At 39.4% G+C, this 19331-nt stretch overlaps 1 protein-coding gene and 1 long non-coding RNA gene across 3 annotated transcripts in view; both read left to right on the top strand.

Moving 5' to 3' along the window:
- LOC310741112 overlaps nucleotides 1-19331 on the top strand; it is a 318731-nt gene that overhangs the window by 167603 nt on the left and 131797 nt on the right. The window lies entirely within an intron of this gene.
- fgf18b (fibroblast growth factor 18b) overlaps nucleotides 8627-19331 on the top strand; it is a 16680-nt gene continuing 5975 nt past the window's right edge. The window contains exons 1-6 of one of the 2 annotated variants that reach the window (XM_083568602.1): nucleotides 8627-8931; nucleotides 11340-11683; nucleotides 12560-12599; nucleotides 12708-12885; nucleotides 13543-13649; nucleotides 14066-18597. In XM_083568602.1, the coding sequence (XP_083424728.1) occupies nucleotides 11652-11683; nucleotides 12560-12599; nucleotides 12708-12885; nucleotides 13543-13649; nucleotides 14066-14350 (642 nt within the window). In that variant the 5' untranslated portion in view covers nucleotides 8627-8931; nucleotides 11340-11651 and the 3' untranslated portion in view covers nucleotides 14351-18597. Of the gene's footprint in view, nucleotides 8932-11163; nucleotides 11684-12559; nucleotides 12600-12707; nucleotides 12886-13542; nucleotides 13650-14065; nucleotides 18598-19331 lie in introns of those variants that run through there. The other variant, XM_083568601.1, reaches the window with a different exon arrangement.

Below are 19331 nucleotides of genomic sequence, written 5' to 3'. Positions count from 1 at the left end.
AAATCAAGACATTTAAGAAATGTGTTGGTTATATTGTATACAGTAATTAAACAAAGTCCCCAAAGTTACAATAAAAATCATTAACATACTTGTTATGATATTATACTTAATGGCGGTGCTAGCTTGAGTGGGGAGAAACCAAGCCAAGATCCACTCCCTGCCGCCACCTCTAAAGAAAAATAACCAACAACAATCTACACTTTCTTTATATTTAATAAGAAATTAAGAGCATCACAAATGCATTAGTTTCACACAACTAACACAATTAATTCACACAACAAACAAACCAAACAACGTTTACACAAAAAAAGTACTTTTTTAAAGCTTGACCTTTCTTGCTTTCTTTGATGCAAAGTCATCAATTACATCATCATAGCAAATACGTGATCAGCAACTGCATTGTTGATACTTTCATGTATAAATATCACCCTAAATGCATTTATTGCACAATTAAGTACACATGTCATTATGCACACTTGATCAAACTCTATTACAACCAATTTAAACAAACAAACAAACAACTCATTGGCTAATTCGAGCCATAATATACTTTATGCCCATAATATGGATGTCATGCTGGCATTTTAACTTAACACTTGAGATTCCCTTTTTCTGAACTCAGTTCAGGATTTTATCAGTTTAATCACAGAAAAGCTTTATGGCACACCTCAATTAAAGTTATTCAAAACAATAAGTTCTAGCTACATACTATACATTATAATGTTATGTGAGCTAACAGTAAAAGAAAATTTGTTGCCTTGTGTGAAATAGCAAAGCAAAAACCATAGCAGAACCTTAGTGATATACAGTTATTTGTCTATTTAATTCAATTTAATTTTGTGGCTGGACTTGTCAGTTTCTACAGTCTGAAGAAGCTTGATCAGGAATGGTGTTTGTGGAAGGGTAGAAGCCAAGAAAACACTTTTTTGGTAAGGGAACATGAAGAAAAAATTAAGATATGCTTAAGCGCACAAATATTGGAATGAGGGCCAGTATAAATGTTCAACAATTTGTGAGTTGAGGATTTGGAGAGAGATGGATAAATGAGTGCTTGTGACCTTCACTGAATGTGAAGGGTCTGTCCTGGTTTGGAGCTGCACTTCTGCCAATGGTATTGTCAATATTTTCTAAATTGATAGGATTATGAATGCTGAAAAATACAGACAGGTTATAATTCATCATGCCACTCTTTCTAAAAAACAACCGATTATGATTTTTCAGCATAATTCTGCTGAACAGCCCACGTGCGGCCTGCCTCTTCACCCCCAAGTCTCGCTGTGCGCAAACATAGTGGGGATGAGAGCAGCTATGGAATGATGCCACGGGTAAAAGAGATGCTAGCTGGCTATATCTCCTGGGGTGCAGCGTCATCCCTCAAGGCCGCTGCCCACTAAGCCGTTGTGGTCGTCTTCGGTTCTGGTGGGAAAGGTTTACAGGGCAGCGGGTCAGGCTGCAGGTTGCCTCCACACAATGGCTGTGTTGCAGGCGTACCAGGCTGACCTGCTGTGGGAGATGGATGAAGGATTTGGCTCTGGGGCTGACGTGAACAGTTCTGTTGCACTGCCGACCTAGCTCTCAGGGCCAACAAAGAAATAGCCAATGCTTGAGGGTGGTCAATGTCAGACTTAGTAGCCACAGTAAGACATCTATAGCTAACCCTGTCGGAAATATCATGCTTTTTGCAGAACACCCACCACCTCTCAGAAGGCTCTAACGGCTCCAACAGCTGCTCTGGTTGGGTCAGAGGCCAGTCTCAAAAGCCTGGGAAAGACTGCCAGACATGTCTCAGTGGGTCCTGCACACGGTAGAGACTGGCTACTTGATTTAGCTCGGGTCCACTCCTCCCCGCTTTGATGGGGTGTGTCCCATTTTGGTGGAACCCAAGCAGGCTCTGGTCCTGGAACAAGCAGTGTTAAGTGTTAAGGAAGGAGGCCATTAAGGTGGTCCCACCTCTACTCAGAGAGTCCAGCTTTTACAGCCAGTACTTCTTGGTTCCGAAGAAGGATAGCGGGTTGTGTCTGATATTAGATTTACAGAACACTCCTTGGCAGTCAAGAAAGTGAGAGAAGGCCAGTCACTCACTGTAAAGCAGTTTCAGAAGCTGCTGGGTCTGATGACAGCATCATTCAGTGTAATTCTACTTGGCCTACTGCACATGAGACCCCTCCAGTGGTGGCTCAGGACCCGTGGGTTCCCATGGAGGGGCAATACCCTCTGCACCATCAAGGTCAAGGTATAGCATTTGGCCGATGCCCACTTATAAGGAATGACAGTCTAAAGATCTGTCATCTCATGGGGCTTTTGCCCAGAGCACCATGCAGGATCCCCAGTAGGAGCGAATCGCAACGATCTACTTCTGAACCTCCCTGGTGGGAGGGTTTTTCTTGGGGCCCCATGTGAGCGGCGTGGGAGGTATCACTGGAACAACGCCGCCTGTTTCTTATTCTCCTGAAACATTTCGACCACGAGCTTACGGAGTCACCAAAGAGGCCAGAAGAAGTTAGCGGGGCGTCCAGCAGTACGGCCCTGTCTATATCAGACAACGACAGGTGCCGTTCTGTGGACACCAGGGCAGCTCCAGACTGGACAATGGCTCTAGCGGTCTCTTTAGTAGCTCTGAGAGCCACATCCGCCTTATGGCAAAGCTTATCAAAATGGCCAATACACCCACATCCAATTCATGCAGCAGGTCAGCCTGATATGCTTGAAGCAGCTGCCATTTTGTGCAGGGACGCAGTGGCTTGACCTGCCAAAGCCTAGGCTTTACCCACAAGCACCGATGTATTGCATGGGACGCTTCGTGGGTAGTTTCACGGTCTTAAGGGAGGAGGCGATCCCTCTTTAACCCGTGGCATCGCCTCATACCCATGTTATTTCTGACACATAATGTGGGAATACACAGTGGAACTGTGGTAAAGGGGCGGGCCGAAAAAGGCCCATGACCTTGACACCTCTGTGTCACTCATCTAGTTTACTGTATAAAAGCTCTTTCCGCTCATGAGCCGGCAAAGTTATATCGAGCTTGGCATTGGCACGTGTTACAACCTCCGTAAGCTCCTCGACTTCGGTATTGCAGAGAGCACCTCCGACTCGAAACCTTCTCGCCTTTGCAAAAGCTGGGCCAGAACCGCAAGTAGCTAGGGCACCCTCCTCAAAGAGCAGAGGTAGCAAAAGTGTACACATTGTTTACTTAAGTAGAAGTACAGATACTCATCTTTAAAAAGACTCCAGTAAAAGTTGAAGTACTGACTACACTTTTTTACTCAAATTAAAGTAAAGAAGTTCGGGCTCTGACATAAAAAGTAACAGTTACTACTACCTGTTTTAGTGTCACGCTGGTAACTAAAACCTCACATTATATCAATGTATTAATACAAAAACTGAATGTATCCAGGCTGAACAACCACCATATAGAATACGAGCAGAGAAAAGAGTAAGATGACTCCTGAAGGATAGGACATGCAGTAGTGTTTTTTCATTTTCACTGCTCCGACAGGTCTGCCGAACCGGCTCAGCTTTTCAAAATCCCTTCATTTTCAATAAACAGGGCATGTTAGAGATAGAGGTGGAGGGACACCAGACAGACAGACAGACAGACAGACAGACAGACAGACAGACAGACAGACAGACAGACAGAGGGAAAGATAGAAAGGGAGAGACGTTGGGTGACAGGAAGAGAGAAATAAGAATTGTTTAGCAACTTATATACTGTCAATTACAATTATAATTATTTTATTTATTATGAAGTCAAATATCTGATTCATTTTAAAGATTTTAAAATGTCTAATGATCATCAAAACGATATGTGCTTGTTGAACATCCAAATCCAGGTGATATCACTACTCTTAACTCACTCTTTCCAGCCTAGATCATAATAGAAAACTCTAACAGTTCCTTGTCGCTCGAGTAGTTTCAAGTTAAAGTAATTGCCTTTGTTTTGTTCAACCACTAGGCGGAGGCAAATACATTAGCTCAGTTTTGAAATCGCGGCTCTTTTGCCTGCAGTGTTATGGGAACCAATCATTTAATCCTGCTCTAATGCAGAGATGGGGCAGAGTGCCACAGACTGATGGAGAATGTGAAGTATGCCAGAGGAATGAAGGCACTGCCCTCAAGAAATACACACACACACACATACACACACACACACACACACACACAGTTCGAGTAACCTCTCACACAGTGAGACAGAGAAACAGAATTTTGAAATGAATGAAAGTGACTAAGATATTGTGAAGCTAAAATTTGAGATATGTTTTGTTTCCCAGAATAAGTGAATTATTCAACACACACATTTCTCTGTAAAGTGAATAAAAACAGTGGTACACAGACACCAAGAAAGAGGAACATGAGAGATAAAAATCGAGCTGAAGAGGTGAACATGAGTGAAAGATATAATGAGGATAAATTCAGCAACACTTCCTCTCCAGTTTACCAAATAAAAGACTACAATAAAAGAGAGAATGAGATTTATGAGGTCAAACAAAACACCACAAGGAGGACATCATCTAATCAGGATTTTTAAGGAGCTATTTATAACTCATGTGAGATGTTTTCAAATCAATTTTATTCATATAGAACTTTTAGCAATTGGGGACATCTAAAAATAGCTTTACAAAAATAAATAGACATATTAGCATCATAGATTAGTTCCTATACATATATCTATAATCAGCAGTGCAACAGTGGAAAGGAAAAACTCCCTGAGATGGTATGAGGAAGAAATTTTGAGAGGAACCAGAGTAAAAAGGGAACTTATTCTCATCTGGGTGACATCAATTGTCCATTTAATATAGACCTATCATTGTTCATTGTAACCACAATCACAGTCCAAATCCATCCTCATGATTCTAAATTTAACTCTCCACTAAGCAACCTCATGGATCCTTAGCTGTTCATGTAGAACCATCCTCAGCTGCAGTAAATGGCCTCTAAATGTAGAGCATTAAAATAGATCAGGCAGTTCCAGAAAGCAGAAGGGGGCATGATTACATGTATATCAGGAGCAGTTTGTCTCCAGGACCAAACTTGAGAGATTTATCTAAAATTATAACGAAAGTTGTTTGAGTGAAAATGAACATTTAAGAAATATCTTTATTCAAAGTTTCAGTTATGTCACTCATACAACTGAGTAGTTTATGTAGGGTTTAAGGGTGTAGAAATTGAAAACTTGGCAGGGTTGGGAGGTGAACTCAAAAACCTCTGATTAGAAATCCAATGTCAATAACAGTGAGCTCCCACTTCCATAGAAAGTGTTTTATAATCAAAGGCTCAAAGCATCTGGATAACCAGGGCTCAGGATTAAATCAGATATGCTTCTGCTGTGAAAATAAAAATCACTCAATTACAATAATAATGAGAATCATAATTATAATCCTGTAATTTTATTCAATTGTGATTAATTAACTATCAGTTAAGAAAAAGCACCTGCTAACGGCCACCTTCTCATCATCTCCTGCTACAAAGAAAATGGGAAAAACAAGAAAAAAGCTGGTTTCTCAAATAAGCAGAAGCAGCTGAGGTATGCAGCTACCAGCCTTGTTTAATTCTTTTAAATGTAATGTTACGCTCAAGAAACATCAATATTAAATAGTAATTATGTAAATCCAATGCATCTAACCACAAATATGCGTCATTCAATTTTAAATGTAGAGTGACTGCATCCTATTCAAATTATCCTGGTCATATGGGGGTCATTTTCACTGCAGAAAAAGATTTAGAAAAAGACTTTAAAAATAATTAACCTTTGAATTATTTAATGATTGTGATAAAAAGTTAAGAATGCAGAAAATATTATTGAAAATTGAATTTGGAAAAACTCATAAATATTCAAAAAAAAAACCATAGATATTTTAGCTTTAATCCCATGTTGATGACGTGGAAAGTAAAGTTTATTTAAAATATTGAAATATAAAAAAAATCTAAACTCAATTTCGGCTCATTTTCAGCATATCATTGGATTTAAAGAATAAAGAATGACAGAACTTTTCCTAGAACCACAAAGACATTTTTTAATCTTCCCATAAGTATCCTGAAGTTCAAATTATGCAGCTTTCCGTTTGAACATGTGACTTTCCAAATATTTCACAAGGGAGAATGAGTGAAAGTGATCAGACCATGAGTAGAAATATGCATTATTATAAATATATACAGTAAAATGAAAAAAAAAATGCCCAGGTGGCATATTCACAATCACTGCATTAACTCTTATTTCTGTTTCACCCCTTGTTCATTTGTTATGTTTTACAAAAGCCAGATGTGCATTACAGCACGGAAATCCTGAAAAGTGTCCATTTTTTCTATTCTAGACATTCTGAATCAGGTTAATCAATAATTACACTTCATTATTCAATCCCATGTTAATGATTCTAATTATGCTAATTATATACTAGTTATTGTTGTTGTTAATACACATTTGTTTTGTATCTGGATATGTTTCATGTCATGAACAGGGTGTGCATATTGGAATTAAATGACAGTTAGCTGGCGCGTGGAGAGCTTTGAGGAACTGCGGCAGCATGCCAGTGCAGCCTGGATGTTTAACTCTTTTATTTTTCCACAAAGGAACATGACTGACTAGTTACTGACTATTAGTCATGCAAAAGTGGAACCGTTTGCTTTTCACATGACAAAAAAAAAAAAAGTTCACTCATTTCACATTCTGGTGCAAGTCCCTCAAGTGCACGGATTCTGCCAGCATCTTCATGTGAATTTCATAAGGATAAAAAGTCTTGGATGAAAAGTCAAATAATCTCCAGCGTGCATGGCAGAACGGATTCTGCAGCAGCGGCGTCATCCTCGCGCCGAGCCGCTCGAGCAACAGATGCCGCAGAGAGCGTGTGAGTCATCACCGTGCAGCTACTGAACGCTTGCGGTTTGCGCTCAAACACACAGTAAAACAGTAGATCTCTCCGCCGCCGCAACAACGGAAAAAAGGCATTGAGTATGTCCATTTATGTACTTGCGAGTTGTCTGGTTGTGGTAATGTTTTCCTGCCAGCTGAGAGGAAGGAGACTTGTGGGTATGTTTTCTTAAAGCCAGCCGCCACAGAGGAGAGTTAAAGGGCAGCTGTGGGGTGGAGGGGTGGTGAAGTTTAGAGGAGTAATCCTGGTTTGAGGGATAAAAGGGTGATGCTGGGTGGAGCGGTGATGAAGTATGATACTGGGTGGAGGGATAATGTTGGATGCAGATATAATGCTGAATGGTTAGGTGATGCTGGACGGGTAATGCTGGATGGAGGGGTAGAAAGAAGTTGCTTTAAGGAGGGGTTATGAGGGGTGATGCTGGGTGGAGGGTTAAGAGGCTGGGTGGAGTTATGATACTGAATGGTGAGGTGATGCTGGGTAGACAGATGATGAGGTTTGGAATGCTGGATGGAGGGGAAGAAGGGTGATGCTGAGTGGAGGGGTGATGAGAGACACTGCTGTGTGGAGTTGTGATGTTGAATGGTGAGATGTTGCTGGGTGGAAGGGTTATGAGTAGAGAGGAAGATAAGATGAGTGATGATCAGTGGAGGGGTTATGAAGGGTGATGCAGTGTAGACGGGTGCTGTTGGGTGGAGGGGTTATGAAGGGTGATGCAGTGTAGACGGGGGCTGCTGAGTGGAGGGGTTATAAGGGGTGATGCAGTGTGGATGGGTGCTGTGGGTGAAGGAGTTACGAGGGGTGATGTAGAGGGAATGGATGATGATTGGTGGGGGCTTGATAAGGGGTGATGCTGGGTGGATGGGTGATGCTGGGTGAAGTCATTATTATCAACAAGGTTGATGGAGGGGGTTGTTGGAAGGAGAAGTGATACATGGTGGAGGGGTAATGGGGTGGATGGGTAATGAGGGGTGAGACTGTATAAAAGGGTGGAAGGGTGCAAAAAATTGTGTGTGTGTGTGTGTGTGTGTGTGTGTGTGTGTGTGTGTGTGTGTGTGTGTGTGTGTGTGTGTGTGTGTGTGTGTGTGTATGTGTGTGTGTGTGTGTGTGTGTGTGTGTGTGTGTTTTTCCTTGATTGTTTGTTCCTTTACTTTTTTCTTCTATTAAAATTGGCTTGTAAATGTAAAAAGAAAAAAAAAGAAAGAAAAGATCTAGCTATTAAAAACAAAGCTAACTTTTACTAACAAAAACTCTTAACAGAAAACATTATAATCCTAATAATGATACTGAGCTGCTCTACTGATCTTTCTTTCTTTCTTTCTTTCTTTCTTTCTTTCTTTCTTTCTTTCTTTCTTTCTTTCTTTCTTTCTTTCTCTCTCTCTCTCTCTCTCTCTCTCTCTCTCTCTCTCTCTCTTTCTCTCTCTCTCTTCTCAATCCTCCCACTATGCCTACACTTTTCCATCCATTTATTCAGCTGTTCACGTTACTTTTCCACCCATCTGTCCACATTTCTCTCTTCTTTTCACACTTTCTTCCATCCCTTCCACACCTTTGTCTCCCTCTACCGAGTTCAGCGCTCTGTTCTCCCTCCCTTCATGCATCCCTCCGCTCCTCCACCCCTACACCGCTTTCCCCCGTTCTTTCCCGGCTTAATCTATTCCAGAAGCCTGGCTACCATGGAGAACACATAACAAGTGCACATACTTCGCAACAGAGCCAAAAGCAAAATAACACAGAGAGGGGAAAAATGGGAGTGGAGGGGGACAGACAGGGAGGAGGGATAAAAAAAAGGAGAAAGTGTTTATTCAAAGTCAACGTTGCCTCCTTTGTTGTGGTAGGGACCTGTCTTATATTAGGAGCCTGAGCTCCCTTCAAAGTCTGGAAAGAGAGAAGATGAGCCAAGAGGAAGAAAGTAAGCGAGACAGAGGGAGACAAACAGAAGGGGGAGACACTCCTATTTTGTCTGAAACCTCTGGACTTGGACATGTCTCAGTGAGAAATGACCGGAGAAAAATGAGTGTGCATACTTGAGACACGAGAGGTGAGACTGACTCCATTGAGAGAAAAGGTAAACTATGCAGAGAACACGGCTGCTCTCTCCCTCCCTCTCCCTCCCTTCCTCCCTCCCTCTCTCTCTCTTTCTCTCTCTTTCTCTCTCTCTCTCACTTGTACACTTCATTCAGACCTGCACAACAGTACAGTTTTGGCACAGTAACTTACAGATCAAAGACACGCATAAAAATCAAATACAAAAAAAAACTGAGATTCAGACATGACACATTAAGACTGAAATGTGCTTTTTCTTTCATTTTTTCTTTTCTTTTCAGCAGAGGGAGTGTCGTCATTTGATTTAAGTTTTATTTCTTTCTTACTTTGTTTTCATTTGCAATGGAATGTCATGATTCCTTTTTTTCATTCTTTTTAGTAAAATAAGAACGTTTATCTGTCTGCCTGTCTATCTTTCATTTCTTTAATTTTTCAAGAGATCTATCTTTCTATCATATCTCACATTCTCTCAAAGCACTCTGTGTCTCAAAGTATTTCACAGCTCTTTCAGTGTCTCGTACTGTCTCACAGTCTTTTCAGTTCTCTAAGTACCTCACAGTGTTTTAAAACTATCGCAGTGTCTCACTACTCTCTTAGTGTTGAACTTTGTCTCACAGTCCTTTAGAGATCGCTCAGTTTCTCATGGTGTCTCAAAGCTCTATTTTACATTGTCTCACTGGTCTCTCAGTGTCTCACAGTGCCTTAGAGTCTTTCATGAGGCCCACAGTGCAACACAGTTCTTCACAATTCTTTCAGTTCATTCAGTGTGTCTCACAGATCTCATAGTATCTCAGAGTTTTCTCAGTGTCTAACAGCTTTCACAGAGAGTCACAGCCATCTGTGCCTCACAGATCTTATAGTGCCTAAGTTCTGTATGTCTCACAGTTCTCTCAGTGTCCCACAGTTTTTACTCCCCTATCATTTTACTACACTTTGCCTGTAGAGCAATATGTTTCTGCAGAGCAGGAATGATATGACTTCTTAGGTGAGTAGTCATCTTGAACCTGCTTCACAGAAATAACACAGAGATTAGAGAGAAAGCGTGTGTCTGTATCCTATAGAATGTTTATGTTACAGTGAGATCGAGGGGACGATTGACAGTACAAGCAGCTAGGAATTGTGACATAGAGCCTTAAGGCCTTTCAGTGCTGGCAAGCAATCTGGAGCTACATTAATGCACACTTCTCTCTCTCTCTCTCTCTCTCTCTCTCTCTCTCTCACACACACACACACACACACACACACACACACACACACACATACATAGACACCGCACTTGGATGTGGGGTACAAGGGAAGGTTACACTGCCTGTCTGCGGTTCAGTAGAATTCAGAGAAGGCCGAAACAACAGCGTTGCCAAAGTCCCAGACAAATGTTCATTTTGGAATTGCTCTTTGCTTACATACCTCCCTCACACTCTCTTTCCTATTTTGCCATTATTTTAATAGAGTTTCACCTTTCTCACTCCCATACTGCAAAAAACTGCTTTCAAGATGTGTTTAAAAAGACCAGGAAAGTAACTCATACATATAATCATGTTTAATCTCTGTCTCTGTTCGCCTTAATCTTAAACACAAAAACCCCCCTAATGGGGTTTTTCACACTTTACTAATCTTTCTTTCTTTCTTTCTTTCTTTCTTTCTTTCTTTCTTTCTTTCTTTCTTTCTTTCTTTCTTTCTTTCTTTCTTTCTTTCTTTCTTTCTTTCTTTCTTTCCTTCCTTCCTTCCTTCCTTCCTTCCTTCCTTCCTTCCTTCTTTCTTTCTTTCTTTCTTTCCTTCCTTCCTTCCTTCCTTCCTTCCTTCCTTCCTTCCTTCTTTCTTTCTTTCTTTCTTTCTTTCTTTCTTTCTTTCTTTCTTTCTTTCTTTCTTTCTTTCTTTCTCTTTCTTTCCTTCCTTCCTTCCTTCCTTTCCTTCCTTCCTTCCTCCCTTTCTTTCTTTCTTTCTTTCTTTCTTTCTTTCTTTCTTTCTTTCTTTCGCTTTCTTTCTTTCTTTCTTTCTTTCCTTCCTTCCTTCCTTCCTTCCTTCCTTCCTTCCTTCCTTCCTTCCTTTCTTTCTTTCTTTCTTTCTTTCTTTCTTTCTTTCTTTCTTTCTCTTTCTTTCTTTCTTTCTTTCCTTCCTTCCTTCCTTCCTTCCTTTCCTTCCTTCCTTCCTTTCTTTCTTTCTTTCTTTCTTTCTTTCTTTCTTTCTTTCTTTCTTTCTTTCTTTCTTTCTTTCTTTCTTTCTTTCTTTCTTTCTTTCTTTTAGGCATGCAAGTGTCTTTATTTTCGTTTTCTCTATTCTGTATACTTTTTTATCCTCTTTTTAAAATGTTAAAAGTGTTTAAAATGAAGAAGGAAAGTAACTCATATAAAAGTCATGTTTTACCTCTGCCTCAGTTGGACTATTCATGTGTTTCTTAGCAGAATTTTTTCGAACTTGTTCTTGCTGCAGTTTTCTCTGACATGATGATATCGGTATTCACGATATTAATTGTCGTGTCGTATCGTATCGTCCTGTCGGGGACGCGCCCCGCCCCTCATCCCTCATCCCTCATCCCGGCCGTGCGCGCGCACCGCCCCTAGTCCTTCTTCCATCCACTGCAGGTTGTCAAGTTTCGCATCTCCCGCGTTCCTCCGCGCAAATCTAAACCCGCAGCGTGTTTTTCGCTTCTCCATGTCATGAAGACGGAGGCGCTACGAACCGGATCGATGCGACTGGAGGCTCCGTTTCTGGAAACGATCAGCTTCTGGAGCGACCGCGGCGATGCGCTCCGTCCTCCCTCCACTCCTCCTCGCGTGAGTTCAGCTCTTTTCGGCTTTTCACCCAGAACCTGAAACTAAAATGTTCACTGATGGGACCTGGCTCGTGGGAATGTGACAAGTGGCACGAGGTTGCCAAAAAAAAAAGGAGGAAAAGGGGAAGGAAAGAATGCAGTTGCTCTTGGCTTGTTGTTTTGTAACTTTTATGAATGAAAAGTCATTAGAGTTTTGTGAACATGGCTAAGAAACTTTCGTTGGACGAGAAACAAGCGCGTGTGTGTGCCAGCAATGGGTTTGGAAAATCTCCCTGTTTCTGAGCTCTCAAGGTTGGAGACTTTGGGTAAAAAAAAATAAAAAATACATGTGTTTCACATTCACGTCGAACATTAAGAGCCAGCAGATGCCGCGTTCCTAATATCCTAATACACCCAATTAGTGTGTGTGTGTGTGTGTGTGTGTGTGTGTGTGTGTGTGTGTGTGTGTGTGTGTGTGTGTGTGTGTGTGATTCACATGTTTTTCTGTATGTTAGATCTCCCATTAATAACACTTAATAAGCAAAAAAATCTGCTATAAATGTACTTAAAAAATATGAGACAAAAGGAGTATTTTTTAAATATAGTCAAGTATTAGATGTTAGAAATGTTAGAGGGTTTGTATTAATAATGATAATAATAACGATAATTATTATTATTATTAAAAAAGTAATGGCATTTGTTTTTTTTCCTGAATGTGGGATAAATATTGCGGACCCTGAATAGCGTCGGTCTAGTTGACATTAAAAAAAGGACATTTCTACAGATTTATTTTTAGCTTTTATGACAATCACAATCAACATTTTCAATCAAAATTGAATCACATAGAATTTCTGATCAGTTTGTGTTTACATTCTGTTTTTCCCATGTTTTTCTATAGATGTGTTCAGACTGCATTGCTACTATGTAGCTTCCTGCAGGTATACTTACTTATGATTACATATTAAACAGACAACAAACATACAAAATGTACTGCTGTATCTTTGGTTGTGAAACGAAATTGCGTTATGATGTGTCTTTTTGTCTAGGTGCTAGCAGTGGATAATGTGGATTTCGGTGAGCATGTGGAGACACAGACAGGAGCGAGAGACCGTCTGAGCAGAAAGCATCACCGAGTGTACCAGCTGTACAGCAGGACCAGTGGAAAACACGTGCAGGTGCTGGGAAGGAAAATCGTTGCCAGTGGAGAAGATGGGGATAAATATGGTAAGAGCGTTTGCATTTTGATGCACACACAATGTGATGTGGACATATAGAGCATAGCAAGGTGGAGCAGAAGTTTAAGACAGTAAAGACAAATGGGTTGATAAGGAGAGATGGATGGTGGAGGATGACCGTCCCCTTAATCGACCCATTTATTGATTTCCATTTGGCCTGTTTCGTCTTACCTGCTTAAAACACAAGGGCGAAGACTGGTAGATTAGAAAGAGAGAGAAAGAGAGAGAGAAATGTGAGGGGGGAGTTGATCTTTACTGACCTTGATGTCATCCAAGGACAATGCGTGTAATCGCATGCGTCTAGAGCACAGTTTATACACATCAGAAAGAAAAGCTCCAGGCGGATTAAAGTCTTATCAGTCAGCCGAATCGAACCAAGGCAGAGATGAGGGCGGTATTAACCAGTGAGGACTGAACTTGTCAAGATGGCAGCATCCAGTAACGGAGCCCCCCCCCCCCCTTTCTTTTTATGTAAATTAGCTCAAATGACCTCTTGTGATTAATAGTTGCAGATAGGGAGTTGCCTGTGTCTCGACCTAGAACAACATTTTTTTTTTCTGTGGCAGAGATTACACAAAAAAGCAAATGCAGCACTTCCTTGGCCTGTCTATATTCCTGTCTGTGTGTTTGTGTGTCTCTTCACAAGCCCAGCTCGTGGTGGAGGCTGACACCTTTGGGAGTCAGGTGCGAATTCGGGGCAAAGAGACCAACTTCTACCTGTGCATGAACCGCCGAGGGAAACTGGTGGGCAGGGTGAGTCTGTCTGACGCCACAGTCTTTGAATTGTGATTGGTCAGGAATGGAAAGAAATACGAGTTATCTCTGATAAAGTAAAGTTTAGAAGACGCTGTTTTATTATGGACAGAATCTACAGTGTCTGTAGGGTTTGTGAGATTTTCTGGACACTTATTTTGTAATTTCTCAATGACATAACAAGCATTCAATAAAGAGAAAAATGTGAGGCGGGTGATGGAAGGACTATGTGAACTGGAACTTGTTTCATGGACATCCAACAACATTTAATGTAAATGAATGTCAACAGTATGACTTTTTTTTTTAAATGTGTGTTTAACCTAAAGACACCATTATTAGCACAGTTTTACCCATATGTTTGCTAATGCATAACTATTAGTGGTGCACTGATCAAATTAATTATGTTTTCTAAACAGAAAGCCAACAGCGCAAATGCTGAGTGTGTCTTCATTGAGATGGTTCTGGAGAACAACTACACTGCCTGGATGTCAGCACGTTATACAGGCTGGTACATTGGCTTCACCAAAAAGGGCCGAGCTCGCAGAGGGCCGCAGACTCTCCCGAATCAACAAGAAGTGCACTTCATGAAACGTTTTCCACCCGGTGAGCAACCCAACCTGCAGCACAGCAGTTTCACCACCGTTAGTAAAAGAAACAGGAGGATGCAAATGACCAGCGTTAGCCCTGATGCACAATCATAACACGCATGTAAACCATTGTGCACTTCTTGAAAATGTCTGATGTGGAGGATGCTTGGAAAGGAGTCATCATTACTGAAGGAGCCAGGTGTAGGTTGCTTCGCTTCCAGGTGGAGGTCAATATCAGACCAAATACAAATGCAGCGTAATCAAAGACAGATGGGCACATGTCCAGGAAATGAACTCAGTGACTCATGATTCGTGACAAGGGCACATGAAGCACTGCAAGCCTAGAGAAAGGCCTCTCCTGTGTCCACTGCAATTAGTGAGTCTCGACAGACTCTGAGTTTCACAGATAGCAAAACACGGTGCAGGGCTTATATGTACATTGTTTCAATCACATGACCCTTCATGGGTTAAAATAATCCTGCTTAAAATGTTAATCAATAGGACAAATGCATAGGTATGTGAAATGACGAAATGACACAAAGCAGCCAGATGTAGCTAATGTAAATGGAACAAGAATTGGAGCAAAAAACGTGATGGGATCGAAATGTGGTTTAACAGAAACATGTTGAAATGAGTTCACACAGACACCCTGGAGTATACACTCTTACATTTAGTAAGCTTTCTCCAGATTTCTGCAGTCTGAGTAAAATGATTACTATTCATGTTGTTTGAAATGTGTATGATAATATCTAGCCTATTTATTTCAGCCATGCAGCTTTTTATTTGACCGTGTAAAAAATAGTTCAAATGTAACATTACAAAGATGAAACCTCATATAGTGGCTAATACTATAATGGGTTATGATTTCCAAATTTGTAACAAGGGACCATTGAATGTGCTCTAGAATTCCCTGGTGGTCTCTAGAATTTACCTTAAAGAGGTTTCTTCTGAGGATGTCCCTTGCATTTTCTATGACAAACCCAAGGACACAAGGATTTCTAAATTGAGCTTAATTTAACAATCCAGGAAACCCTTAGAGATTCTTTTGGAGTTTGGTCATGTTTTTGCAATGGAACATGGTGTGGAAATAAGTATACATATTTCCAAGAATCATGTAAATTAACAAATATAGTTTCAAGAGAATTATAACCCCTCTATAACCATTTTTTTTTTTTTGCGGGGGGGGGGGGGGGGGCCTTTAGAATATTTCATTCCTGAAATTCTGGCTAATTGTTTATGCAGATTGTTAGCCTATAAATCACCATTGGAATGACATCGAGAATTTTTTGTCTTCTAATGTAACACTTCAGTTAATATAAGTCAGAATTATTTGCTAAAAGACTTGGACTTGTTTAACTAGAATTTGAGTCCCAATCTGGACTTCAGTTAGTTGATCAGATGGTAACTTGCCTGTTGTTAGTAATGAGAGCTTTATCCACAAATAATCAGCTGCTTAGGGGGCTTTTAACCACTAGTGGACCCAGTAAATATTTTATTTTCCTATCTTCCTATCTTTTGGTGATAGACAATAATTCCGGTTTCGGCAGGGGGTGCTCTTGTGGTCTGCAACTAAAGAGGTATAATTATTAATATTATAAACCCAAAAGGTTCACAAACATCTTTTGCAAGTAATTATTTCTTCAGTATTAAGTCTTTTAAGTCAAAGTATGCTACCACAGCGCAATGCAATTCATTAAAAAACCTACTAAAAGATTCAGCCATCAGAAGTGGCAATGTGGCAACATACCCCCGCTGCCAAACAACATTTGGGATTTGACATTTACGTTGCGTTGTTTGCCAGATGCTTGTCTCCAGAGAAAGTTGCAAAACAGCTGAATGCACAGCAATACTCAAGAATTAGAGACAAATGCTGTAATCTGTTAGAGCAATCTCTCTAAAGGTGGTGACAAAGAAACTGGATCTGGAAATAATAGTTATAAGAAATATTTCAAGAACCAGTTTAAATGAAGTGCAAAGAAAATAATAAAGGGTTTATCCTAGAACTTCTAAAAGATTATGGGCCTCAGAAGCAGTGCATTCTAAATAATATGCATATTTGTTCCTCTGTTATCAACTCCTTAGACAACCCGAACAAAGCTAGCAAAAGTATTAGACTATATTACAGAGATTATATTTGGGAAACTTTGCCCATTTTTAAAGGTATGCGAACCTGACAGTATGGAAATATTCAGACCTTCCATCATCCACAGTTGGCTATATAAACTCAGAGCCAGAACTGCAGTGTGGTACCTAAGACTAACTCATTATTTAACCCTATTCCAGACAAGTTGTGACACTGTGTAAAATGTAAATAAAAACAGAATGCAATGATTTGCAAATCTCATGAACTTTATTTTATTAACAATAGAACATAGAAACATATCAAATATTTAAACTGAGGAAATGTACAATTTTAAGGAAAATTTCAACTTGATAGCTACAACAGGTCTCAAAAAAGTTGAGACAAATCCATGCTTACCACTGTGTAATATGTTTAGGAACAAAGGAGACCAGTTTCTGGAGTTTTGGGAGAGGGATGTCATCACATTTGTGTCTGATACAGGATGCTAGTTGCTCAACAGTCCTGATTATTCTTTGTCAAATGTTTCATTTCATAATGTGCCAAATGTTTTAAATTAATGAAAGGGTCTGGACTGCAGGCTAGCTAGCAGCTAGCTATCTATCTATCTATCTATCTATCTATCTATCTATCTATCTATCTATCTATCTATCTATCTATCTATCTATCTATATATATATATATATATATATATATATATATATATATATATATATATATATATATATGCCCATTCTAGACGCAGTGATGCACCCACGTAAACCATGCTGCAGGCTTTTGAACTGAGCACTAATAATAAGCTGGATGGTCCCTCTCCTCTTTAGTCCAGAGGATGCAGTGTCCAAAAATAATTTCCCTTTGCCTCAGTCCATTTTAAATCAACTTTGATCTAGAGAAGACTGTGGCATTTCTGTATCATGTTAACATATGACTTCTTCTTTGCATGCTAGAGCTTTAACCTGCATTTGTGGATGACACTGCAAACTGTTTAAAGAAAATAATTTCTGAAGGTGTCTCTGAGCCCATGCAGTGATTTCCATTAGAGAATCATAGCTTTTTTAAATAAAGTGCCATCTTCAGATTGATGTGTCCTTGTCCCTTACATACAGAGATTTCTTCAGATCCTCAGAATCTTTTCATGATTATGTACTGTGGATGATTAGATATTCAAACTCTTCACAAATTTATATGGATGAAATTTATTTAGACAATATTCCACTTTATGTAGATGCAGTTTTTTCAAACAATGGTGAACCTCTGCCCATCTTTACTTCTGAGAAACTCTGCCTTTCTAAGATACTCTTTTTTACCCTATCATGTTACTAACCTGTTGACAATTAACCTAATTATTTGGAAAATGCTTCTGCAGCTACATTTCCTCAATCTACATATTTGGTAGGTTTTCAATGTTCCATTATGAATAAAATATGGGTTTATGATATTTGCAATTCATTGCATTCTGTTTTATTTACATTTTAAACAGCGTACCAACGATTTTGGAATTGGCATTAAACACTAACAATTATCAGTATTTTTGTGGACTGATTTCTTTAAGTAACCCTCGCTTATTCCAAACTTGTGAAATAACCAGAGGAGAAAAAGGGTGGACGATATGTTATGAGAAAATAATAACAAATGTGTTGGAATTTTTTTCTCATAGAAATGACTATGTTAACTTTGTTAACTAAGTTGCTGTTACTACACCAAAGTTGTTGCATTTACCATTAAGAGTCCAACCTAAAGTGTTTTATACCACAAAATAAACCAATGATTACAATTTTGGACATTTTAGAGCCTGAATCTGAAATTGACAAATCTCTGAACACCCTAGTTTTCTTCCATAAATCTTCTATAAACACCTCCTATTCATTTTAATAACAGAAATTAGTTAACTAAAGAAATTATTTAACTAATTTCTGTTTCTCATCTGAGCTAATGTGAGAGAACCTGTTAAAACATTTGCAAATTGAAATCTGGATGTCTGCAGCCCTGTGGTATAAAGCAAAAATAAAAATATAAAGTTTTCAAATTTTAATAGGTGTATCTTGATGTAATAATAACAATATCATTTCATATCGCCCACCCTACTTTCAAGTAGCATTCTAAACGTGTATGACTTAATAAAGCTGACACGGGTACCACCCTGGATCTATATGTTCAATGGAGAGAATATAATTCAATGTACAGTTGTTGTTTTTTTGTCCCACTGTTACTGGGGCTAAAAATGAAAGATGAAAGTATTTTCATAGAATATGCTATTAAAATATATTTATTTTCATGAGGTAGTCACTGTTGTATTATTCATCATTTTGTGCATCATCTTTAAAAAAGCATGACACTGAGTCATCATTTAAATGCTGCAGCTTTCCAGTAAATCTTTTTTCTTAACGTGTCATGCAAATAGCATTTCCTGTCGACCTCACCTACGTCACACTGTTCGAAAAAACATTAAAAACAAAAGATAACTAACAGTAAATCTCTTTCAGATATCCTTATCACGGCATAGCATTACACCCCTAACTCAGACATTCCTAAGATTCTCTCTGTCATATCGAGTGCACTCATCATATTTATCTATGACAAGGATTTTTTTATCAGCCCCTTTTATACATTCCACTCTGTTTTCTTTTTTATCATCGTTCTAAATATAAAATAGGGAGTGATAAAGTCTAAAAGTGGGCTTTAAAGACAAGAACACATTCAAATTTTTACCCTTATTGAGAACAACGGTTGTGTCATTAAAGCTTTAGTATGTAACGTAAACTTTTTTCTGTGAAAGATTAAAGCATCAAAAATACAATGCATCTGGAAAGTATTCACAGCGCTTCACTTTTCCACATTTTGTTGTTACGGCCTTATTCCAAAATGGATCAAGTGCATTATTTTCCTCAAAATTCTACCTACACCTATTTTTGGGAAGTTTCTCCCATACTTCTTTGCAGAACCTCTCAAGGTCCATCAGGTTGGATAGGAAGCATCGGTGCACAACCATTTTCAGATCTCTCCAGAAGTTTT

Source organism: Silurus aristotelis (assembly GCF_946808225.1).
Source record: "Silurus aristotelis genome assembly, chromosome: 18".
Classification (NCBI taxonomy): domain Eukaryota; kingdom Metazoa; phylum Chordata; class Actinopteri; order Siluriformes; family Siluridae; genus Silurus; species Silurus aristotelis.
The sequence above is the reverse complement of the archived record's forward strand: the minus strand, read 5'-3'. Positions and strand labels throughout refer to the sequence as shown.